Source organism: Choloepus didactylus, chromosome 2 (genome assembly GCF_015220235.1).
Source record: "Choloepus didactylus isolate mChoDid1 chromosome 2, mChoDid1.pri, whole genome shotgun sequence".
Lineage (NCBI taxonomy): Eukaryota > Metazoa > Chordata > Mammalia > Pilosa > Megalonychidae > Choloepus > Choloepus didactylus.
This window is the reverse complement of record NC_051308.1, coordinates 184,259,272-184,286,296: the sequence shown is the minus strand read 5'-3', so window position 1 is coordinate 184,286,296 and position 27,025 is coordinate 184,259,272. Positions and strand designations below refer to the sequence as shown.

At 36.7% G+C, this 27,025-nt stretch overlaps 1 protein-coding gene across 6 annotated transcripts in view; it reads left to right on the top strand.

The window, feature by feature from the left end:
• The window catches only part of PATJ (PATJ crumbs cell polarity complex component), a 450,328-nt gene that overhangs the window by 37,808 nt on the left and 385,495 nt on the right, over positions 1 to 27,025 (top strand). For all 6 annotated transcript variants that reach the window (XM_037827057.1, XM_037827058.1, XM_037827056.1 and 3 more), the window contains 3 exons: positions 8,215 to 8,410; positions 10,346 to 10,474; positions 25,451 to 25,669. In XM_037827057.1, the coding sequence (XP_037682985.1) occupies positions 8,215 to 8,410; positions 10,346 to 10,474; positions 25,451 to 25,669 (544 nt within the window). The remainder of the gene's footprint in view (positions 1 to 8,214; positions 8,411 to 10,345; positions 10,475 to 25,450; positions 25,670 to 27,025) is intronic.

Below are 27,025 nucleotides of genomic sequence, written 5' to 3'. Positions count from 1 at the left end.
TTACATCAGAGCTGAAAAGATTCAGGATAACTCTTTCATTTGGGATTATTCAAGAAATTTCCCTGAATGAACAAGCTGTGATCAGGTTTTAGGTGAAGAAATTAGAGAGAAGAGGGCATTGCAAATGTAATAATGGCAGTGATTCCTGGATATTATCCTCTAGTGTTCACATTTAAGGAGAAACGTTCATATAAATCATTCTTAATTTAAATATATGTATATATATGAATTATGAAAAACATTTTGAAAGTTACATATATAATAGAAAAATTATAAAATACAGAAATTTAGTAAGAAGCAAAAGAAAAAAAAACCATTTGGATTTTCACTACCTTGAGACAACTAGAAATAAATCAGAACTTTTATTTTTATAAAGACAGGGTCATAGAATATATACATTTTTATATCTTAATTCTTGTAACTTAATATCAAAACATAATCCTTTCCTAATATTAATAAAAAGATTTATTAAACAGTATTTTTAATGCTTCATGATCTATTGTGAGAACCACCCACAATTTTGGCATCAAAAATCGAAATGTTCAAGAGGAAATCAGGGACTTGGGGCACCCAGACCTCACCAACTTAACCTCCTCTTGGCATCTACAGTACCCTCTGTTTCTTTCCTGGACAATGAGAACTGGTATCCAGAAACTCACCATATCTATTCTCAAGATCATTGACACATAGGTCTTTGACATTTGTGGAAATCCCACCATTGAGGTTGGTTTCTTCACCCCAAAAGTTCTCTTCATAGTTACCATGCCCAGCTGTGAAGGCCTAGCTCTGTGAGGCCTAGAGTTCTGGGACAATGACCAGATGTGATATATGGGAAAAGGTATCTCAGAGGTATTGAGCACATCAATAAAACTATTGCAGTTTCCTAGTTAGCAAGAAACTGAACATTATGGAACAAGCACAGAATGACAAGCTGATGACAGAGATGGATGGAGCTGAAAATAAGTCTAAATTTGGTGCAAACACCACTGTGGGAGTATTCCTCCCTTGCTTTATACAAGGTGGAGCAATTCAGAAGGGGTTTTCCCCTGAACTGTCACATTGTTGACTTAGCTGGCAATTCCAAAGTCATGCTGCCATTCCCTCTTTCAGTTTGCTCAGTGGTGGTTCTCATGGTGGCAAGAAGCTGCCCAGGCTGGAGTTCACGATCCTCCCTGTTGGTATAGCAAACTTCAGGGAAGCATGTGCACTGGAACAGAGACTTAGCACAACCTGAAGAATTTCATCAAGCAGAAATATTGGGACACAGTTTTCCCTATTATTATTGACACTTTGCATTAGTGTGGAACCTTTGTTATAATTGAAGGAATATTATGCTATTAACCACAGTCCATGGTTTACATTAGGGTTCACTCTTTCTGTTGTACAGTCCTATGTTCTTGTTTTTTTTTTTTTTTTTTTTTATTCTAGTAACATATACAACCTAAAATTTTCCTTTTTAACTACATTCTAATATTTAGTAATTCAGTGGTGTTAATTGCGTTCACAATGTTGTGCTAACATCACCGCCATCCATTACCAAAACCCTTTCATTGTCCAAAATAGGAACTCTGTACATTTAAAGCCTTAACTCCCTGTTCCCTATCCCTGCCTCATCCCCTTATAATCTGTATTCTAGATTCTGACTCTATGAATTTGCTATTTGCTTATTCTAATCATTTCATATCAGTGAGATCATACAATATTTGTCCTTTTGTGCTGGCTTATTTCACTCAACATGACCACAACGTGAAGAATATCATCAAGAAGAAATATTGGAAAGATGTACCCAATGTGGGATATTAGGCTTGCTCCTAATATCATAGAGACTAAAGAAGCCCAAGAGCTGCTTATGAATGCAACTGGGAAAGCTGACTACGCTGATAAGGTGTAATTGGCATGGACATAACTCCTCTGAGTTCTATAGGTGTGGGAAGTATGACTTGGACTTCTTCAAGACTCCTGATGACCTCATCAGGTACATCATACCTGACAAGCTGGTGGACGTGTACAAGTCCTTCATCAAGGACTACCCTGTTGTTTCTATGAAAGATCCTTTAGCCAGGATGACTGGGAAGCTTGGAAGAAATTAATTGCTAGGGCAGGAATCAGGTGATGGGGGATGATCTCATTATGACCAATTCAAAGTGAATTACCAAGACCATGAGTGAAAATCATGCAGCTGCCTCCTGCTCAAAGAAAAATAGATCCTCTCTGTGACCGAGTATCTTCAGGCATGCAAACTGGCCCACTCTAATGGATAGTGTGTCGTTGTGTCTCATTGCCCTGGTGAAACTGCAGATACCTTCATTGCTGGTGGTGGGTCTCTGTGCTGGGAAGATCAAGACTGGTTAACCTTGCTGATCTGAGCGCTTGGTCATATACAACCAGCTCCTGAGAATTGAAGAGGAGGAGGTAGGCAACAAGGCTAGGTTTTCCAGCAAGCAGATCAGAATCCCCCTATCCATGTACGTTCTGGACAGGTCAGCCCCTGAGCCTTTCATTCAGTAGTCAGCTAATTAGACCTTTGCCCCTGATATGAACATGGACAGCTTGAGGACCCAGACCCATACTTGCAGGGGCCTTTGGTAGTTAACTCCCCCATTTCCACCCCTGTAATATTCTTTTGCTTCATTAGAACTGCTGCAGAAGCCAAGCCTGGCCATTTGGAACTCTGTTAAAAACCCTACTATTTACAATTTAAATCATTGTTTTGGGGCCATACCAGATGTCTGGGCCATGTATATTTAACAGTGTAATCTCCAAAGTATCCACAGGAAGATCCCCAGTGATTTTGTGTGCAAAAATGAAAAATCATCAGTAACCCCAATTTAAAAAAATAGAAATATTCAACTTGTATAGTTCCAAGGGAGAATTAAAAATGTATAGAGAACCTAAGATGGAGGCTAGGTAAGACAGGGCAAAAAAACACCTCCATGAAAAATACTAGATAAAAGCCAGAAAGTGACCCAGAACACCAGTTCCAGTGATGCACCAACTGGGCAAGGTCTGCTAAATCCACAGGGACCGTGCACTTGGTGAAATGAGTGAGTGAGCTGGCTAAATGTCCAGCGGCCATGCTATGGTGTGGGGAAACCATGGGTTGGTGTTTGCAGTTGGACTAGTTCTTTTTTTAAAAAAAAAACCCTGAAGTGCTGCAGACACAGCAGCAAGAACCACACAGCAAAGTGCGGCAAGAACGGGCTATGCAAACACCTCAATATGTGGCGTGGAAGATAGCTTTTCGTACCCCCACGGCTAATTGTCTCGGAATGAGGAAGATAGAGGTTAGCCAAAAGGGGAAAAAACCACGCCCCTTGCAGCCATCTTCCTGGTGGGCTAGGAATGCTCCTGCCTGGTGCAGGCACCACAGCCCAGAGACACGCCAAGGGACCTGGTGTGACAGAAAGTGTTTCCAGCAACATAAGCACACGGCACAATATCGGGCATGGTCAGTAGCCTTTAGTGCACCCACAACTAATTGTACCAGAGCTGGGAAGGTGGAGCTGTGTGAAAAGGGGGAAATTAACACACCACATTCAGCCATCCTTATAGCAGGCTGGGAATGCCCCTGCACGGCCCGGAGGCCCAAAACTTCCCTTGAGGGACAGTGCGCACTTGTGATGTAGCACAGCCATCCCTCAGCAGAAGCCTTAAGAAGGGCACGGCTTGGAAGACGGACCCACTCAGAAATCCCGGGGACCATACGCCAATACCAAGGCCTTGTGTGTCAGCGGCAGAAACAATCTGTGGCAAGACTGAAGTGAAGGTTTAGACTCTTGGAACAGCCTTAAATCTCCAGGAACACCCAGGAGGTTTAATTATTAAATTAAATAACTGCTCAGACACATGCCCCACATTCAGGGTGGACAGCACCAACAACACACCCAAACTTGGTGCACCAATTGAACCTCATAAGAATCAGACCCCTACACACCACAAAGACAAAGTGGGGGAGAACTGACTTGAGGGGAATAGGTGACTCGCAAATGCCACCTGCTGGTTAGTTAGAGAAAGTGTATGCCACCAAGCTGTAGCTCTGACAAATCAGACTGGTGTTTCAATAATAATTCATATCCTAAAAGAACCCTATCAAGTAAAGCAAATGCCAAGAGGCCAAAAACAACAGAAAATTGTAAAGCATATGATAAAACAAAACGATATGGATAACCCAAACCCAAACACCCAAATCAGAAGATCAGAGGAGACACAGTACTTGGAGCAATTAGTCAAACAACTGAGGACAAACAATGAGAGCATGGCACAGGATATAAAGGACACGAAGAAGACCCTAGAAGAGCATACAGAAGAAATTGCAAGAGTAAATAAAAAAATAGATGATCTTACGGAAATAAAAGAAACTGTTGACCAAATTAAAAAGAGTCTGGATACTCATAGTACAAGACTAGAGGAACCTAAACAACAACTTAGCAACCTCGAGAAACACAGAACAGAAAATGAAAGAACAAAAGAAAGATTGGAGAAAAAAATTGAAAAAATCGAAATGGATCTCAGGGATATGATAGATAAAACAAAACGTCCAAATTTAAGACTCATTGGTGTCCCAGAAGGGGAAAAAAAGGGTAAAGGTCTAGAAAGAGTATTCAAAGAAATTGTTGGGGAAAATTGCCCAAACCTTCTACACAATATAAATACACAAAGCATAAATGCCCAGCAAACTCCAAATAGAATAAATCCAAATAAACCCACTCCGAGACATGTTCTGATCAGACTGTCAAATACTGAAGAGAAGGAGCAAGTTCTGAAAGCAGCAAGAGAAAAGCAATTCACCACATACAAAGGAAACAACATAAGACTAAGTAGTGACTACTCAGCGGCCACCATGGAGGTGAGAAGGCAGTGGCATGACATATTTAAAATTCTGAGAGAAAAATTTCCATCCAAGAATACCTTTATCCAGTACAGCTCTCCTTCAGATTTGAAGGGGAGCTTAAATTTTTCACAGACAAACAAATAATGAGAGATTTTGCTAATAAAAGACCTGCCCTACTTCAGATACTAAAGGAGCCCTACCGACGGAGAAACAAAGCAAAGAGAGAGAGAGATAGAGAAATTTCACAGACATGTATAGAACATTACATGACAAATCACCAGGATACACATTATTCTCTAGTGATCACGGAATTTTCTGCAGAGTAGACCGTATGTTGGGACATAAAACAAGCCTCAATAAATTAAAAAAAATTGAATTTATTCAAAGCACATTCTCTGACCACAATGGAATACCAATAGAAGTCAATAAGCATCAGAGACTTAGAAAATTCACAAACACCTGGAGGTAAAAATGAGGGGGAGATGAAAACATTACCGGATAATCAAAAACTGAGGGACTTCATCACCAGTAGATCAGTCCTATAAGAAATGCTAAAGGGAATTGAGTGGGCTGAAAGGAAGGGACACTAAACAACTGACTGAAACCACATGAAAAAATAAGGATTTCCAGTAAAGATCACATGGTAAATATAAATACCAATACTACTGTATTTTTGATATGTAACTCCGCTATTGACTTCCTACAGGATCTAAAAGACATAAAGTGTAATGATAAATCAGTAGTTTTGGACTAAATATAAAATATGTAGTTTTTGACAAGAACTACGTAATGGTGGAGGAATGGAGGAGCAAAGGAATATAGTTTAGGTGTCCTATTGAAGTTAAGTTGGTATCAAAGAAAACAAGATTGTTATAGATTTAAGATGTTAAATTTAAGCCCCATGGTAAACACAAAGAAAGTATCAGAGAATATGATTGTAGAGATGAAAAGTACAGTATGGGTTACGAGAAGTGGGGGAATGGACATTGGGGAGTTAATAAGAAATGAGTGTAGGGTTTCTGTTTGGGGTGAGGGGAAATTTCTAATAATGCATGGTGGGTAGGTGATGGCATTGCGACAGTCTGAATGTGATTAATCCCACTAATGGAATGCTTGGGAGGTATTGGAATGGGAAGATTTATGCTCTATATATGTTTCCATAGTTAAAAAAAAAGAAAGTCTAAATAGATAATTGTGAAAGAAGGGAGCCCACTCCGTCTTCTGTGTTCATGCAAAAGAAAGTTTTATTCTACTCATTTCTACAGGTTTTTATAGCATACAAGGTAGTTTCCTATGCGACTGTTTTCAGGTATTTCAGGGAGGGTACATTTTTTCTAAAGCCATAAGGTGTGTTTACATATCTTTAATCTCAAGGGACAATTTCTTTGGGGCTAGATAGGAAACAGCAGGAGTGGGAGACAGGAGCATGGAAGGAGCCCAGCAAGGAGCCCTTATCTAAATTGCTGTCTGCCTTCAGACATGCAAAACTTTGGCCTTTTTCCAGCTTGGGGCCCACCTTCAGGCATCTGGAGCTTGGGAAGTGGGCCCACTGTATAGTCTACGGAGCCAGGGGACCTTCCGTGTCTCCACAGATAATGACAATTAAATGCCAGGGATGATCCTGGATGGGATCTGAGGATGGAGGAGAGGAGGCTCAAAGGGACACAGTTGGGACATAAGAAAAAAATGAAATACAGAATGTAAGCTTTTTATTAATGTTGAATTTCTTGAACCTCTTAGCGGTGCTTAATGTAATTGCGTAAATGAATGTTCTTGTTCATGGGAAATGTACACGTGAATTATATTGTTTGTTCAAGGATGTGTGCAGCTAGCTCTCTTATGTTCAGAAGACAGAACAATAGATGATGGACGATAAATAGGGAGGGAGGGAGGGAAAGAAAGAAATGGTAGAATGACAGGATGTTAAAGATGGTGGATCTGGGGTATCGGTAGAAGGGGGTTGGCGTGTGCTGGAGTTCTGTGTATGGGGTTTGTATTGTTTTTGCAACTGTTCCTGTAAGTTTGAATTTATTTCAAAATAAAATTCAACAACAACAACAAAAAAATGTATAAGTCCCTGTCGTCAGAATACTTCAAATTGAATAGGAAAGGCTCTGTGGATAGTGTATGTAGCATAAATGAATATTCAGTGCGTGATAAATAAATGGTGTAATGAGGTAAGTAATGGAGAGGGAGACTCAGCTGGATTGTGAAGGATGTATTGAATTTGGATGAGTGCAGTGAAAGGGCATTAGAAATGGAGGAAACAATTTTCACAAAAGCAGGAAATGCCAGAAAGGGAGAAAGAGATCAAAGTTTGAGAGGGAAAGAGATCAAAGTAGTTGGAGAAGAGGTTTTTGTAAGGAGGAGGCAAGTTGGAAGAGTACTTTGGGGCCAAATGTTGAAGTCTTTTGAATGCCAACCAAATGTATACTGCGTCTTAAGGTTAGTAGCTACCAAATTCTGGTCCCTGTCAAAATTTTGCTGATCTTCTTTGAACTGAGACATGGTAAGAGCCAATAAAATGGACCTTTCAGAATTCTAAATTTAAGTCATTAAAAGACTTAATGACTTTCTGTTCTGTCCTATATTTTGAAAATTAAAATTGTAAAGTCAAGTACAGTAAACCGGGACAAATCCTAGGCTGTTCTAGGAGTCAGAATACTTAGCTAAGCTTGTATAGGTGTCAACTACTTGTACGTAAAATTTAATGAATAAATAATTTACAAGGTGATTGTGAGGAATAAGTGATATAATGCATGTAAATCACTTAGCACAGTACTTGGCTCGTGAGTGCTCAATAAATATTAACGATGATCTGTTTTTCTTAAGAGATTATGCTAATTTCTTTAAAATATTTCTTTTTACCTTGGAGATTGTTGTGTGGGAAAGAGATGAGGACTCGGATATAGGTTTGAAAGTAATCTCAAATTTTGCATTGGCAAACGTTGGAAAAATGAAGGACAGTAGTGTCTTAGTGAATATGCTGGAGAGGTTATTGGTGAATTTAAGAATGTAGTTTTCCCAATGTGGTATGGATAGTAGTTCAGGAGTACAGGTTTGTGCAGTAATGGAGGCAGTGTCCACACTTGCAAAATGTTGGCAGTGAGACCCTATAGATTGTTTTTGTTTATCTATCTTGCCATTGGCTTTTAAAATGAGTGCATGTGTTTATGGATACAATAACTAATTGGTTAATTTGTTAATAAGTGTTTCGATAAAAAGCACTCTGAAGAGCTCTGTTGCATTATATACTTAAATAATTATTTGAATAGATGTACCAAGTGAAGTAGTACAATAAGCAATAAACTGTTTAACTTGAATAATAGACTTTTTTATGAGACTGTATCACTTAAAACAAAATTTTTTCTTATTTTATCCAGGGATCAAAGGTTAAAGGAAAATGATCAGATATTGGCCATTAATCACACACCACTAGATCAGAACATTTCCCATCAGCAAGCAATTGCATTATTACAACAAACCACCGGGTCTTTGTGTCTGGCTGTGGCCAGGGAACCAGTCCACACAAGAAGCAGTACTTCTGCCAGCCTAAGTGATACAACTCTGCCTGAAACAGTGAGTTGCAAGTTTGGAAAAATGCTTCATTTTGAATTATGCCATTAATTGTAAAAAGTTTAAAGACATTTAGAGGGTACCATTTTACTTGTCACAGTTCAAGAAAGATGATCATATCTCCAAATGCATTAGCATATTTAAACAAGATTTATCATGAAAGTCTTTAAAATTTGTTTTTGTTTTTTGTTTTCTTTGTCTTTTTAGGGTCTTTTGGGTCTCCTTATTTAAGATTATTATTTAATATAGAGGGAATATTGAAATATTAGGTGTAATTTATTTGGTGATGAAAAGAGTGTGTGTTCCTTGCTGATGTAGCCAGTTTATTAATTAAGCTGAGAGTTTTTATTAAAGATTTACTGTTGAGGGTCTTAAGTGAGATTTTATTATTTCAAAAACATTATTTTTGTAAAATATCTTGGGATTTATGACTAGGTTATTGATATTATCAAACTGTAGCAGTTTTTTAATGTAATGATCTCTATTGAACAGATTTTTTAAAATAAAATAAAAGTGTATGTCTCTTTGGGGAATCCTTAAACTTATTTTGTAACATTTCACAAATGTTGGCTTGCATCTTCCAAATGCAAGCTAATAAATCTTAGTTTCTTATAACACTGAGTGCTACCTGATTTATTTAACTTTTATTCTTTGGGACAAAAGAAAAAACAATACACTGGGAGCAGTAAAAAGCCACAACATGAATTAATGTATACCTATTTTTACTTTTGTAATCAGTAATATTTATAAAGCACATATATGTAATAAATAGAATGAACAAACAGAGAAATTGCTTGGCTTAGTGGTTAAGAGCAAGGGCATTTGAGTCAGATGTAGGTGGGGTTAAGTACATTTCTTGCATTTCCTAGCTGTGTCACACTAGGTAAGTTTCTTAACTTCTCCACAACTGTTATTTGGTACTGATAACAGTGTCTACATCACAGAGATATTGTGGGGAATAAATGAGAAAGTTAATGAAGAGCTAAGTACAGTGTTTGGTGCAGCATAAAGCACTGTGACTATCAGCTGCTGTTATTAATTCAGGCATACTTTTTTTTTTAGCAAACACTATTACTTCCGAGGTATTGTTCCAAACATGAATTTATTAACAGTTATTTTAATATTTAAAATTGCATAGTAATTTTGTGTTCAGAAATTGTTTAGAAAGGAAAGAAATGAGTTATGCCTTAATGATTTTGAAAGGGTGAGTTTTATTTTACCGTTGGATTATGTGAATTTAATGTGCATTTCTTATGGAAGCCTGCTAAAATGCTTATGTCTCTCAGTCTGATTTCTATATTCCTATTGCTAATATCCTTGGTTGGGCCTATTTGGCCTCTGCTTTGTAAGTGTCTCTTAAATTCATCTTTTTCACCTTATGTCCTTACCATTTCATTCTTCATGTTGCTACCGATGAGTCTTCCTCAGTAACTGCTTTCTTCTTGTTATTCCCTCTTCTAAAATCGTCAATTATTCTCCACTTGCTTACCCAATTAAATCCAATATTTTGACCATGTTTTGGCCCACTTTGTTTTCTGGCCCAGCTTTGCTCTTACATTTTCCGCTTGCCCAAATGTCTTCGTTACCTGTAGTATATTTTTAAATGCCACCCTCTTCTTGTCTTCTTGGAGCTACAGTGTCTTTTGATACAATAGTCTGCTATGTATTTCAATTATTTGTGTTTTAGTTCTTCTCCTGTCCTTAAGGGCAGGGACCAAATGATTTTATATCTTTTAGCCTCTAGAAAATTGCTAAACATGAATAAATAAATTTGTTCATTTTATTGAACAAATGAATGAATGTGCAATTTGTTATATATCTGTTACTTTAGTAATTATTGTGTTGGAAAGCCACACACTACTTTCAGCATCTAAGTGTACTGTATTGGAAAGAATCTATGTTTTACTGACACTTGTGGCTCTTGTCATTAATTTATAGGTTTGTTGGGGTCATATTGAAGAAGTTGAGCTCATTAATGATGGCTCTGGACTAGGTTTTGGAATAGTTGGAGGCAAATCAAGTGGCGTGGTTGTGAGGACTATAGTTCCTGGAGGATTAGCAGATAGAGTAAGTTGACCTTCTCTATTATCATTTTTTTAAATGCAGTTTTTTTATTATCATTTTAATGTTATAAAATTTAAATTGTATGGACCGAAACATAATTTTATAAAATGGACTACTGGGATGTATGACTCAATAACTAGAATTTAAGTATAGCTTGAAAATGGTTTATTCTATAAGAGTGAATATATACTGCTTTATTTGGAATAGTTCCTAAATTAACCTTTAGTTTTTCATTTTTCCCTGTAATTGACAGAATTCTACGTTCCATCAGAGAACAATGTTTTTTTTAATTGAAAAGTGTTGTTAACGGGTTTTGCATTTTGAAATTTGTATTTTTCTCCTCTGGCATATCTTTTAAGGGCCTAATGTTAAAATCAGAAAGCACAGTGATGGTAAATATTTGTCCCAATATTGTACATAGTAGCCAAGTACATACTATCCTTCATTATTTAACAGTGTTCAACAGTTTAAATGGACCTTTTAAAAACTTACTGTCTTTGCCTTAATTTTACACTGAAAAAAAAAAAAGTAAGTACCATATGTTTAGAAATCTGGTAATAAATCCACTTAATGATCCCATGTTATATATAATGCTTTTGCATTGCTGGTTTTTTTTTTTTTCTTTTCTTTTCTTTTCTTTTTTTTTGCAAAGATTGTTTCCCCTTCATTTGTTTATTTTTATATATTTTTTATTTTGGTAAAATATATATTTCAAAATATTTTTCCTTTTAGCTATTTTTAAGAATACAATTTAGTGGCATTAATTATGTACACCATGTTCTCAGGCAATGTGCATGGAAGCATTTAATATGTTCAAGGAATGTGATGTATGCAGTTGACTCTCAAATGTTTTGAAGATAGATAGATGCATGTATGTATGTATTGGTGGATGGATGGATTGACAGATGGATTTATAGAATGATACTGTAAAAGTGGCAAAATGTTAAAATTGGTGTATCTGGAGCAGGGATGTGTTAGCATTCTCTGTATGGGATGTGTAATATTTTTGTATCTGTCTTGTAAAGGAAAGTTTTTTTTTTTAAAGAAGAATATCCACAATTATCTAAAAAGACTGCTCCCTTTTCCAACTCTATGTCAGATTGAGGCCAAATTTTCTTCATATGCTTTAACCCAAACAACTTATCAGGACACAAGGAATGCTGAAGCAAATGTGGAAAACTGCCTGTTTACTTTGAAGACAGATATTAAGGAGATTTGCAGGATTATAAAAAATGCAGTCTACTTGCTAATTTCTTTTGTTGAAAATATACTTTTTTTAAATTAAAAATAAGTTATGTTAATATGGAGGGTTATTGGTATGTTAAATGAATTAATACATAAATATTCTTTAAATTTCTCAGTTCTAATTTCTAATTCAGTAGATGTTGATAGATATAACCCACATAAACAAAAGCTCTTTGCAGTTTTAGTAATGTTTTATAGCTTTATTTATTGAAATATAATAAATTGCATATATTGAAAGTATGCTATTTGATTAAATTTGACATGCATATAGTTGTGAATCTATCCATCCCTGCAATTAAGATTATGACCATATCCATCACCCCTTAAAATTTCCTTGTGCCCCTTTGTAATCCCCATTCCATTGTGCTCAAAAACTTTTAGGAGTTTAAAGGAGTTCTAAGACCAAAAAGTTTGAGTACTACTGATTTAGAGATCTGAAGCAGATATATAAATATGGTCATTTTATGGGTCTTCAAAACACATCTGTGGCACAAAAAATATTTTTTAATTTTTTTTCAAAATATATATATATATGTTTTTTAACCTGGAAAGGGATGAGAAATTATATAATATTGTATTTTGACATCTCTTCCCTATGTCTCCCTCACCCCTTACCAACTTTAATATGCCTGTTTGCTGGAGTAGCAGTTTTCAAAATGTGAATATCAAGTAGTTATTGTGAAAAATAAAGGATCAAATAAATTTAGAAAACACCAGGTTAAAATCAAATAGGTTTCTTTGCTGTAAGAATTTTCTGACATTTTAATATTCTAATGTGCATTGTGAATTTTCACCAGTTTAATATGGTGTGCAGAGTTTCATAGATAAATTCTTTTGAGGCACTTTTGGGAAAAGCCTGGGTCTAGATCTTTACTGGAAGGGCTCATGCCTGTTTCAGATCATCAAGGAGGGCACTGGGTGGTGAGGGGTGGGGTAGAGTTGTTGTCCATCAAAGAGTCATAATGGATAATGGAGAAGCAAGTGCTTTTGCTGGACATTGCTATCTGTTTAATATACATTATCTCATATACGCCAGAAAACAGCGTTATTAAGTTTTATTGCCGATTTTCAAATATAGAAACCATTTAAAAATTGCCAAAAGTTATATAGTTAGTAAGTGACAGTCAGGAATGAGTGCACATTTATTTAACTCTAAAGCCTGTGTTTGCTGTGTAATTCTGTTTATCCAAAGTTGATCATAGTGTTTTCCTTGTCCAGGGTGGTCAAACCTATCCTCTGGGAATAGCCAGCTCCAGGAATAATAAAGCTATTGACTTTTCTCTTTGGGGAATCTGGTGAGGCCTAGAAATGGGGCAGGGGAGTATTCCGCCCTATCCATTTCTCTCTTCCTCTCACCTCAGCTAATGGCAGGAAAAAAACAAAAAACAGAAAAACTTTCTTGTTGTGATCCATTTATCTCCTTCCTCATGCCTGCTCTTTGTTCCTTGGTTCTATTCAGTGTTATGCTGTAACTCATGTAGTAACTTCAGCGGCAGCATCCTATCTATTACTCCCTTCTGGGGCACGGGATGTGGCATGCACCCTCCCTGTTACCTACTTTTAGAGAAATTCTTCTCAATCCACTTATATCTTAAATAGGCGTCTATGAAAGGAAGAAGCATAGGATTGTGGAGTGTGAGCTTTAGAGTCAGACAGATGAAAGCTTGAATCTTGGATCCACCACTAACCCTGGGCAAATTACTTCTGTCTTAATTCCATGTTTCTAAAATGGGGATCTGTCGGGGGTCCTAAAGATTCCCCCAGGTTTGATGATTTTCTAGGAGGTTTCACAGCTATGGTTAATTACAGTGGACAGATAAAAAGCAAAATCAGCAGAGGGGAAAGATGCATGAGGCAAAGTGTGGAGGAAACCAGGCACAAGATTCCAAGAGTCCTCTCTTGGAAGTCACATAGGACATGCTTAAATCCTCCAGCAACAAATGTGACAAAGCATGTGTGAAATATTGTCTACCATGGAAGCTCATTAGAGACTCACTGCCTAGGAGTTTTATTGGGGACTGGTCACAGAGTCACAGACTGTCTAGCATGTACTAAAATTCAGACTCCTAGAAGGAAAGTGTTCAGCATAAACCACCCTGTTTGCATAAACAGTTCAGGCACAGTGAGCTGTTCTTACCACGGAATGATGAGAACCCTTCCAAAATATTAAGTTCCCAGATGCCAGCCAAAGGCCAACTTTGCAAGCAGGCCCTTCCAAGGATGGTAGTCATAGTCCACTCTGTTAACTCCTTTCTGTACAGGGGATAATCATGCTTGCCATGAACAAAGGTAGTGTGAGCATTAAATGTTAACCAATGTAAAGTGCTTAGCATAATGCCTATTAGTTCCCTTTCCACATTTTGACCCAGTTCTTTTAGCTGGGATGAATTTGGAGAAGTTGTGTTTTCCCTGAGTTAGCTAACTCTATGCATTGATGTAAATCTTTACAAGTTGTTGCTTATGTAGCCTGATCATAGCTTTAAAAAAATTGAAGGAAATAATGCTTTTAATTAAAATGAATGCGTGTTTTGAATATTCAGTGTCACTGTTGACTGTGGCAGTCTTCATGGTAAGGAAATATGAATATCTTAGGTGATTAGTTCAGATGCGATTAAGATCAATTATGGTCATAAAGCCATATCGATATTCTGTTAAATGGGTTAATATTTTCCCCCCCAAAATAAAAAGTTATGAAGTTAGAAAAAGAATTCAGTATTTCTTACTTAAAGGGGTTTCATAAAATAGCTCCTTATATTTCTGTTTGTTTTTACAGAGCAGTCAATATATATGATTAAAATATGGGTTAGAGCTAATATGACAAAGAATGCTTAACTGAAGTCATTGCAGCCTAAAGAGCCATAAAAAATGGATACCCTTGAGCACGTGCTGTGAGCAAGGCACAAGGCTAAACATTTTACATATAATGTTGTGTTTAGTGCTCACAACTCAGTAAGAAGGAATTTATTTTCATTTTGCTTAAGAGGATGTTAGATTTTGGTAGGTTAAACAACTGATCTTTGACCATACAGGTTGTCCAAAGTAGAGCCTCTTGACTCCAAAGCCCTTACTTGACCTTCTGCTGTCTGCTGCCTCTAATGTTATAAAGTAAATAAATAGAAAATAGCATTCATTTAAAAGAAAAAAATTGATTTATATGAAGCTCTTGAGACACATTTATTGAGATCTACTTATATGACCAGTCAGTTAATGTAATCAGGGCCTATTCCATGGATAGAGAAAAAACATGGTATGATTTAAGGGGAGCTAAAAGGTCTATTACTGGTAATCCTCAGATACTCTCCAAAATTCACCTATCTTATATCTGAAATACCCATCTTTAGAGCTTTCTGTTTGGTTATGGCAGTAGTTTAAAAAATTTTCAGCAGCTGGATTTTTTTTTGAAATTAATAACTGGTAGTGTAAACCCTCTTTATTTTGTAGAATCCCTTTGATGTGGTCTGGAGGAATTCTAGGGAAATCAGGTCCATTGGGTTATTCTGTTTTTTAAAGAAGGTGAACATTGTAATTCAGCTTATATAAAAGTTGTCATGAATTATTGATGAGTTGGACAGGGCTATTGATCATATTTGTTCTCTAGTAACCTTTAAAACTAAGAAGGAATGGAATGAAGCAAGGATTGAAGGGTGGATATGGACTGTGAGGGACTCAGTCTTGATTAAGCACAGCCCAGCATGAGGCCTCTGGACAGGTGGTTATTCCAAGCAATTTTGCTTTGAGTGATCCTATAAACAGATTTTTCCTTATCCTTAAAAATCAGTTGATGAGGGCACTATGGGAATTTGAGTAGGCTAGATATACTTGCATTTATAGTGCCTTCCTTCAGTTCCTTGAGGAAAACAGTGTTTATTATATATATTTTTTATAAAGTTGCTATTTTCTGTCAATGACATGTTGCCTTTTGATTAAAGACCAATGATGGGCCAGGCCTGGAATATGTTTATACTTTAGTAATGATTTCATTTTCTGAGTAGTGAAAGCATTTTGTGAAATATTTTAGCTTTTGTAGAAACAAAGAAATTTGATTTCTTTGGTTCTTTTGTAGCTTGGGCCTGAATTCCTATAAGTTTTCAAATATTTTTTGGAATGAAATGATCATCTGTATAGCCCATGAGAGCTTAAAATGGAAAGTAATATTTTTTTCCCCACCCCAAAGCAGTTACCTTGGATTAGAATTTTTTAGCTGTATAATTGATACTCAGTATTTTAACTATAATAGTTTGGTATACCCTGTTACATCAGCTGTTTTATTTTTCTGTCTTCCCCATTATCTTTACCCATATGCATGATTTTGTTTTGTCTTTTGAAAGAATCTATGGGTTAATAAATTTTTATGTTTGAATATTTGATTAGCACACTATATGTGTTTGAATCTTGGCATGACTATTTATTGGCTTTCTTTGATTTACTTTTTCTGTTAAAGAACAAATAGGACTTTATTTCTGTTAGTTTCCTTGCACAGTAGACTGGTTATGGAAGAAGAATGTTGATCAGAAAATAGTAACAAAATACAATGTTTTGGGCTACTGGCCTTAGACAAGGTAGCTGTCATTTTAATGACTTTCCTATCAATCTGACTAATGACTATTTTTACACTTATAAATTCCTGGGAACACCTGTTTTTCTGTAAGGGAGAAAATGTTTGACTTTTAGTGACAGATGCAAATTATCTCCATCATTTTAAATCAAGAGTTGAGGTAAAATTGGAAGTGACTGAAAATATACTTTATGGTTAAATTCCCTTCTTTGGCCAAGCCAGGTATGAAAAAAAATTATTAGATATAGTCTTTATTCTTTGGTCAGGACATAATTCTGTTCAGGGAAGAGTCATCTTTACCCTTATTTTTCGTCAGGACCACTGAAGTAAAAATCCAGCAAATTTTTCTTCTTGTTGCCATAATGCTAATTTCCTCCTTGTATATGCTTCCTTTCTCTACTTTTTTCCAAATATTTCTTGAACTGAATTGCATTTATGTTACCCTGATTTCATTTTCATTTTATTTTCCCACTTCCAGTCTGCTTTGCACCTTCTGCAGAGTTTACACAAAGCACATAGCTTTGTACTCATTGCTTTGATCCAATCCCTTCATCCATTCAGATTCCTGGGAAATTGGAGGAAAGGAAGGATGAGAAACAGGCATTTTTATCTTAAGTCTTTTAAAAAATTTTCCCCTTCAGAATTTCATGTATGACTTACAAGAAATAAACATAGATGTTACCACCTGGAACCAGGAATATGAAGCTTAGAACCGTCCTAACCCTATGGATCATTTCTCACATTCTCAGGCTGGTTGTCTTCCTCCCTTCATTGCAAAATATGTATTTTTCATCTTCATTTTATTTAAGCTTTTTTTGACAGTCATAGGCAATTTCTTGATGAATAGAAAGACACTAAGTTTAGTTTCTACTAGCAGCTTTTGTTTATAAGAGATTAACTTGCTACAGAAATGCTATTCTGGAGCTATGCGTGGAGTGTAAGGCAAACAGCTTAATGAGAAGAACAGGGGCAACTTATGTTAAGCTTCAGTTCTGTCACTTAACTAGCTTTTTGACATTGGTCAAGTCAATCAACGTTTTTCCTTTTCTTTCTTTCTTTTTTGTTTTTACTTTTTTAAATTGTGAAATATAACACATATACAGAAAGGCGATAACTTTAAAAATACGATTTAACAAGTGCTTATATAGCAAATTTCAAAGATTGTTGTGGGTTAGAGTTTCTCAATTTCAGTTATTTCCTTATTGTGAAATGTAATATACATACAGAAATATATCTGTATAATTTAACAAGAAGCTATAGAGCAAATTTCAAAGCATATGTTACAATTCCACCATGTCAGTTATTTCCTTCTAGCTATTCTAGTACCCTAGAAAATAAAAACAAATTATTTACATAAAGATTCAGTATTCATAATCTGTTCAATCCTGTCTTGTCAGTTGCTACCCCTCTCTCTTGTTTGATCACTGTCTCAGTCTTCAGGGATATCTGGACACTGACCAACCTAAATTGTTCATATGATAACTTCCTGAGAAGTTGTGTTGTGAAGAGGAATTAACAGGTGGAGTGGTAGCTGGTAGGGGACCAATGTGATAGAAAAGAATATCTGTATGTCAATGGAAATATACAGAGAGATACAGTAGAGAGGGAGAAATTGATGATGCAGGAAAAAAAGGTTTTATTGGAGGAGTTAAGTCTTTGAGAAAACAAAAGGTAATGGGATTCAGGGCACAAGTGGAAGGGCTGGCTCGTGATAAGAGTAGGGATTCTTTTTCCTTTGCAATAAATAGGATGGAAGGAAGGGCATGTGTTCATAGATGTATGTACGTCCATAGATATGGAGGTAGGAAAATGTGGTCATTTTTGTCTAATTTACTCATTTTTCTCCACAAAGTCTGAGATGAGGCATCATTTGAGAGGTGGGGTGAGGAGGTTGAATATGTTTCTTGATTTTATATTATTTCAGATGCTATTGTAAACAGAATTGTTTTTATAACTCCTCTTTATGCATTTTTTATTGGAACTTTAACATATATACGTAACAGAGATACCTTTCAAAGTATGATTTAACAAGTAGTTAAGAGAGCAAATTTCAAAGAATGTTATGGGTTACAGTTCCAAAATTTCAGTTATTTCCATTATTGTAAAATATAACATATATACAGAAAGGTGTTAACTTTCGAAGTACAGCTGAACAAGCAGTTATATAGGTAATTTCAAAAAATGTTATGGTTTATAGTTCCACATTTTCAGTTCTTTCCTTATTGTGAAATATAGGATATATACAGAAAGGTGACAATTTTCAAACCATAATTCAATGAATAGCTATAGAGCAAATGTCAAAGAATGTTATAGGTTACAGTTTCACCATTTCAGTTATTTCCTTCTAGCGATTCTAATACCCTAGCATCTAAAAAATGTATATGTATTTATATAAAGTTTCAGTATTCATAACCCTTTGTTAAATCCTATCTTGTCTGTTGCTACCCCTTCCTCATGTTAATCACTTTCTCAATCTTCAGGGCTGTCTAGACGGTGACCACCCTAACTTGTTCATATTGAAAGGGGATGTCGGCATTATGGGGAAGGGGGCTGCATCTGATTGTTGTTCTTAAAGAGGCTGTTGCCTCTGGATTTTAGGACTTGTTTGGCATGGGAACATTCTGTTGGATTTAAGTTTCTGAGAGATAAAACTTAGTAAGTGAACCTTTTATAGAATCTCAGATAGGGACCTAGGTATTTTGGGACTACTGTTGGTAAGGGCATGGCATACTGTGGCCATTTAGGATATCTAGCTGGAGCTTTCATAGAGAAACCTTCAGGTTAGCCTCTCAACTCTATTTGAGATCTCTTAGCCACTGAAACCTTATTTTGTTACCTTGCTTTTTCCCCATTTGGTCAAGTAGACATTTTCAATCCCTCACTGCCAAGTCCAGGCTTATTTCTGGGAGTCATGTCCCATGTCACCAGGGAGATTCATTCACCTGGGAGTAATGTCCCTCGGCTGGGGAAGGTGGGGATGGGTTGGGGGGTTAATGGATTTATTTGCCGAGTTGAGCTTAGAGAAAGAAAGGCCACTTTGGGTAGGATTAACATCTTAATGATGTTTATCCTTCCTATCCATGAACATAGAATATCTTTCCATCTCTTTAGGTCCACTTTAATTTCTTCTAGTTATGCAGTTCTCTGTGTAGAGGTCTTTTACAACCTTGGTTAAGTTTATTCCTAGGTACTTGATTTTTTTAGTTACTGTTGTGAATGGAATTTTCTTTTCTTTTTTTTTTTTTTTTGAGTGTCTCTTCAGTTAGGTCACTTCTAGTGTATACGAACATTACTGACTTTCGTGCATTAATGTTGTATCCCACTACTTTGCTGTATTTGTTTATTAGCTCAAGTTGCTGTCTTCAGTTTCTCAGGATTTTCCAAATATAAGATCATATTATCTGCAAATTATGTCAGTTTTGCTTCTTCCTTTCCACTGTGGATGCCTTTTATTTCTCTGGCCAGAACATCTAGCAAAAGGTTAGATAATAGTGGTGGCAGAGGTCATCCTTGTCTCGTTTCTGATCTTAGAGGGAAGTCTTTCAGTCTCTTGCCGTTGAGTACTGTGCTGGTTGTGGGTTTTGCATATATGCCCTTTATCATATTGAGGAAGTTTCCTTCAATTCCTACCTTTTGAAGTGTTTTTATCAAAAACAGATGTTGGATTTTGTGAAATGCTTTTTCAGCATCTATTGAGATTATCATTTGATTTTTCTCTTTTGATTTCTTAATGTGTTGTATTACACTGATTGATTTTCTTCTGTTGAACCACCCTTGCATGCCTGGATTGAAACCCACTTGGTCGTGGTGTATGATTCTTTTAATGTGTCTTTGGATTCGATTTGCAAGTGTTTTGATGAGAATTTTTGCATCTGTATTCACTAGGGAGATTGTCCTATAGTTTTCCTTTCTTGTAGCATCTTTATCTGTTTTGGTATTAGGGTGATGGTTAGCTTCATAAAATGCCTTAGGTGGTTTTCCGTTTTCTTCAATTTTTTGAAAGAGTTTGAGCAGGAGTGGTGTCAGTTCTTTTTGGAAAATTTGGTAAAATTCCCCTTTGAAGTCAGCTAGTCCTGGATGTTTATGTATACGAAGCTTTTTGATGACAGATTGGATTTCTTTACTTGTGATTGGTTTGTTAAGGTCTTCCATTTCTTTTTGGGTCCATCTAGACTGTTCATGTGTTTCCGGGAAATTACCCATTTCTTCTAAATTGTCTAGTTTGTTGGCATACAGTTGTTCATAGAATCCTGTTATGATTTTTAAAATTCCTTTGTGTTGCACAGTAATATCCCCCCCTCATGATTTTGTTTATTTGGGTCTTCTCTATTTTTTACTTTGTCAGTCTAGCTAAAGAATTTGTCAATCTTGTTGACCTTCTCAAAAAACCAACTTTCGGTTTTATTTATTCTCTTTATTTTTTTTTTGTTGTTGTTCTACATATCATTTATTTCTGATTTAATGCTTGCTATTTCTTTTCTTCTACTTGCTTTAAGGTTAGTTTGCTGATCATTCTCTAGCTTCTTCAGTTGTTGTGTTAGTTCTTTGATTTTACCTCTTTCTTCCCTTTTAATGTATGCATTCAGAGCTATAAATTCCCCCCTCAGCACTACCTTCTCTGCACTCCATAGGTTTAGAAATGTTGTATTCTCATTTTCTTTTGTCTCTAGATATTTAGCAATTTCTTCTTTGACCCACTGATAGTTTAGGAGTGTGTTGTTTAACCTCCATATATTTGTGACTGTTCTGGTTCTTTGACGGTTATTGACCAACCAGAGTTGCATTCCATTGTGATCAGAGAATGTCCTTTGAATAATTTCAGTGTTTTCAATTTATTGATGCTTGTTTTATGACCCAGCATCTATCTATCTTGGAGAATATTCCATGAGTACTAGGGAAGAATATATATCCTGGTACTTTGGGAATAACGATATATATATATTTGTTAAGCCTAATTCATTTATTACATTGTTTAGGTTCTCAGTTTTCTTATTGCTCCTCTGTTTGGTTGTTCTATCTGTAGAAGAGAGTGGTGTATTGAAGAACTCCCCAATGATTATTGTAGAAACATCTGTTGCTTCCTTCTGTTTTGCCAGTGTTTTTCTCATGTACTTTGGAGCACCCTGATTGGACACATTAACACTTATGATTGTTATTTTTTCTTGGAGAATTGTCCCTTTTATTAGTATATAGTGTCCTTCTTTGTCTCTTATGACATCTTTGCATTTAAAGTCTATTTTATCTGAAATAAGTATTATTACCTCTGCTTTCTTTTGGCTGTTGCTTGTGTGGAATATTTTTTTCCATCTTTCCACTTTCATCTCTGTGTCACTGCACTGGGTCTAAGATGAAGTCTCTGGTAAACAGCATATTGATGGTTCATACTTTTTTTCTGTTCTGCCAATCTATATTTTTTAATTGGGGAGTTTAATCCATTTACACTCATTGTTATTACTGTGAAGGCAGTTCTTGAATCAGATGGCTATTTTGGTTTTTAGTGGTGAGAGCTATTTTTTTCCGTCTTTCTCTTTATTTCCTTTAAGTTACCCTTACTAATACTCTTCAGTTCTGTACTCTTCTCCAGGCCTTTCTCTCCTTTTTATCTCAGCTAGTAGAGCTCCCTAAGTATTTCTTGCAGGGCAGGTCTCTTCTTAACAAATTCTCTCAGCACTTTTTGTCTGTGAAAATTTTAGACTCTGTCAGTTTTGAAGGAGAGCTTTGCTGGATAAAGAATTCTTGACTTGTATTCTCTATCAGAATTTTTAATATGTTATGCCATTGCCTTCTCACCTCCATGGCACCCACTGAGTAGTCAGTTATTAGTTGTATGTTATTTGCCTTGTATGTGATGAATTGTGTCTCTTTTGGTGCTTTCAGAACTTTCTGCTTCTCTTCAACATTTGACAATATGATCAGAATACACCTCAGAGTGTGTTTATTGGATTTATTCTATTTGGAATATATTGGCATCTTTGATTTGCATATTTATGTCAATTAGAAGGGTTGGGAATTTTTCCCTAACAATATTTTTAAATTCTATTCTTAGACCTTTGCTCTTCTCTTCACTTCTGGAACACCAATGATTCTTATATTTGTGTACTTCATGTTGTCCATCACTTCCCTGAGAGCCATTTCAAATTTTTCAGGTTTTTTTTTACCATTTGTTCTTTTGTGCTTTCACATTCCATCATCCTGTCTTCTAGTTTGCTAATCCTTTCCTCTTCCTCTTCAAAGCTGCTGTTGTGTATCTCATGTATAGTTTTAGTTTGATCAACAGTATCTTTTTTCTCGTAAGACATGCTATTTTTTTAAATTTAATCTTTAAGATTCTTCTTTATGCTCTTGCAGGGTCTTCTTGATGTTCTTTATGCCCTTAGCCATATCATAGAATTTGTTTTGGAGATTTGTGTGTACTTCTTTGATTAATTGCTCCAAGTTCTGTGTTTCCTCTGGCTTTTTAATTTTGTCATTTGGGTTGTCTATATCTTGTCTTTCTTCATATGCTTTTCTGTTGTTGTTGGCCTCGTGTGATTTGGTTATCTTGATAAGGTTATTTTAGTATATGCAGGATTATTTGAACAGTTATCTATAATTTGGCAGAGCTACAGCTTGGTGGAGTGCATTTTTCCTGTCCTACTAGCAGATTGCACTCTTGAGCCACCTCTTACCCTCAAGCTAGCTCTCCCCCCAATTTTGTCTTTGCCATGGGTGGGTCCAAACTGGGTGGAAGTCCAGTCAGCGCACCAGTTTTCTGTGTGCACTGGGGACTGCCAGCCCTGTATGAGGGGAGTGGGTCCTGCGCAGTTCAGCAGGGAGACCGCTTCAGGTCACATTGATCCCGGCAATGCCCAGAACTTCGAGTGGACCACTCTGGGGCTGTGGAGCTGTGCATGTCACCTTCCATTTCAGCTCAAATGCACTGCAGTCCCTGTCCACCATGTGCCCACGAGTCCTTAGTGTTGGGAAAGGGTTCCTGGCACTTCCATGTGGTGCCCTTGCCTCTAGGCTGTGCTCATGGGGCTTCCATGGACAAAGAGTGGTTGCAGTCATAAGTCCACCAAATCCCAAGTTCTCTCATGGGAGCTCTTGGCCACGGGGCTGTGAAGGGTTATCTCACCAGCCAGCTGCTGAGATGGGTGTATGGGGCTTAGAAAGCTTCTTGCTCTGTGCTCAGGAGCCGGCTCTAGCCACCAGTCCCTGGCATTGGAGCTCTTGACCATGGACCTGTGAGGGTGATCTCCCCAGCCAGCTGCTGCAGTGGGTGCACTGGGTGTGGAAAGCTGCTCTTTCCACGCTTGTCTGCCACCTCCAACCACTAGTCCCCGGCATGCGAGCTCTCAGCCATGGGGCTGCTAAGGGTTTTCATCTCAGTCAATTGCTGAGAACAGTGCATGGAACATTGAAGGGGCTTCCTTCTGCACTCATCAGCTGGCTCCAACTGCCCATCCCCAGCAGTGTTCCAGGCTGAACACTCACCCATCCTATGTGCAGTCTCTCTGCCTCTCCAGCTATGTCCTGTGGTGTAGAAGTCCCTGCCTGGCCAGTGGCACCCTGGAACTGCTGTTCTGGAGCACCTTCTGCCCTTTAAGTAGTGTTTTTCACTGGGGAATGTTTTGCTCTGCCTCTCCTAATCTGCCATCTTCCTTGAAGCCAGTCAACCTTTTTGAATCTCAGTTTTCTCATTTGAAAGCTTACCGTCTCTCAATTAGACTATGTATGAAAACTGATTTTTAACCTGTAATGTGTTCTGAAGGACAACTTTTAAATTTTTATTTTATTTTTACTGGCTATATTGATACTGTGGTATCCTGTGTTAAAGATAAATGAGAGAATTCAAAATTTCTGATGAAATAAATTTAATAAAAATGCAAGTGAATCAGCTGTTTCAAAAATTAACAAATGAAGAAGGAAATAGAATGATAAACATTTCAAACTGATACACATTTTGATAAATTGTATAATTTAACATTTTTGCATATGAAGTATATAAATAAAAAAAGTACATGTAATTTATGTGTACATTTAAAATAATAATAAATGCCAATGTACATATCACCCAATTTAATAAATGGAACATACGTCTTTTTTCTATATGTATCAAGAGCCATGACTTTAAATACCTCCTATATGCTAATGATTCCCAAATTTAAATGTGTAGTCTGGGCTTCTCCCCTGAATTCCCAGATTTGTTGATCTAGCTGTATACCTGATGTCTAATAGCATCTCAGAGACTAAAGATCTCTAAGTCTAAACTCCTGATTTCCACTCTCCGCACATCTGTTCCTTTGTAGTCTTCTTTATCTCAGTTACTGGCATCTGTCTTTGCAGTTACTCAAGCTAAAAATATAGAAGTTTTGATTCCTTCCCCCTGCCCCATACCCCATGAAGAAGCTATCAGCAGATCCTGTTGACAGTTCATTAAAAATGCACCCAGAATCTCATTTCTCAGTACCCCCAGTTGCTAACCTAGACTTAGCTATTGTTATTTCTTTCTAGATTATTGCTGTATTCTCCCAACTGATATTTCTGCTTCTGTTGTTTCCTCCTCTATAGTCTATTTTCAAAACAGAAACTAGAGTGGTCTTATTAAAAGTAAGTCAGACATCACTCCTCTGTTTAGAACCGTCTGTTGACTTCCCTTCCCACTAACTCAGAGCAAATGCCTTACCCTCTCTGGCCCCCTGTTGACTATCTCATCTCTTTGACTACTCTCCTCTTGGTTCATTCTCTTCTAGCCACTCTGGCATCTTGCTGATTATCAAGCATGCACTGAGCTTTTTGGCCTTTGGCATTCCTAGCTTTATACTGGAGGCTTGTGATCTGAACTTCCCTTTGAGGTCCAGGGCTTTCTAGAACCTTCCTTGTATTCATGGCCATTAATACCCTGGCTCTCTGGGCCACAGGCATGAATACATGCTCTTAAGCAAATGCCAGCTTTAGAATACTGATTACTCATTTTGAGCCCTTCTGTCTTTCTGTTGTCTTTCTTCTATACAGAATCTCTTTACTCTGCTGCCAATTTAGCCAATTGTTGAAAGATGATATTTTATTCAGCATTTTTAGAGAGTTTTTTTTTTGTCAGCCATATTGCCAAAGCTGAAAGTCTTGTGAACTGTTATTAACTTGTGCAGTTAGGTCATTGATTTCTCAGAATGTTTATTTTTTTCCTTGGATTAAAGGATGGAAGACTCCAGACGGGGGACCACATCTTGAAGATTGGTGGCACAAATGTGCAGGGAATGACCAGCGAGCAAGTGGCGCAAGTGCTGAGGAACTGTGGGAATTCAGTCAGGATGCTTGTTGCTAGAAACCCAACTGGTGAAATTTCAGTGACCCCTCCTACCCCTGCAGCCCTGCCTGTTGCCCTGCCCAGTGTGGCCAACAAGAGCCTTGGTTCTGTGAGTATGCAAGTCATTCTTTCATTTTAAATCAAATACTGGGTAGGATACACTGTGAGGCTAGAAATCTCTTCAGCTCAGAGCACAACACTGATGTGAATAGCCTCTAAATATCTGCCAGCGAATCATGGCAGGAGAAGGACCCATTTGGAGACACTAGAAATGTTTGGTTTTCCTTTTTGCTTTTTCTCAGGGATAAGTCATGTAGCCTACTGAACCTCAGTTACTCATTTCTAAATTGGGGAAGAATAATATTTGCCATGACTATTTCATTATATTGGTGAGGAGAAATCGGGATGGTTGAGGGGAAACTGTAAATACTATTCAATATATGAGATTTATCACTGCTGGGAACAGATTGGCAAAAGAGAATAGATGTTAATAATGATAACACAATATATAATAATATATAATTATAAATTTTAAAAAATATATTTTGTATTTTTTCTATATAACAATATATATAATGTTTTTTCTATATAACAATAATTATTATTAGCTATTATCAAGCACTTGGAATTGTCTGGGTCATCTTAAATCCTCCTGGTAATCCTGCAAGATGGGTCTTATCAGCCATTGTATAGACGAGGATACTGAAGTCCAAATAACTTCAAAGTTATTTGAAAAAATAAAAAACAAGGTTGCAAAGCTGGAAGTCTGGGATTTTGAATTCAGATCTTTTTGGCCTATTCCAAGCTATTTCACAGGCTCTGAATCAAGAGATAATAAGGCAAAAGAAAAAAACATTTTAAAAAGGAGGGGCCATTTAATAAATTGGAATAGCTAAAAGTAAATACATGAAATTACCGAATTCCAACCCAGTAGCCTTGACTCTTGAAGATGATTGTATAACTATGTATCTTAAAAGGGATGACAGTGTGATTGTGAAAACCCTGTGGATTGTACTCCCTTTATCCAGTGTATGGATGGATGAGTAGAAAAATGAGGACAAAACCTAAATGAAAAACAGGGTGAGATGGAGGGGGGGGAGTGATTTGGGTGTTCTTTTTTTATTTTTATTTTTTATTCTTATTCTGATTCTTTCTTGTGTAAGGAAAATGTTCAAAAATAGATTGGGGTGATGAATGCACAACTGTAAGATGGTACTTTGAACAGTTGATTGTATACCATGGATGACTGTATGGTATGTGAATATATCTTAATAAAACTGAATTTAAAAAAAAAAAAAGGAGAGGCCAGAAGTAGGAGAAAAGAAAAGAGAAGTGGTTTTGGTGGATAGGGGTACCATCCATGATCATCTGAGGGGCCACTTGGTGTCTTCTAGAGAGTCATTTGCTTTTCCATACTTAGACCATGTGAGTGGAAATTTTGTAAGATATTAGAAACTTTTTTTTT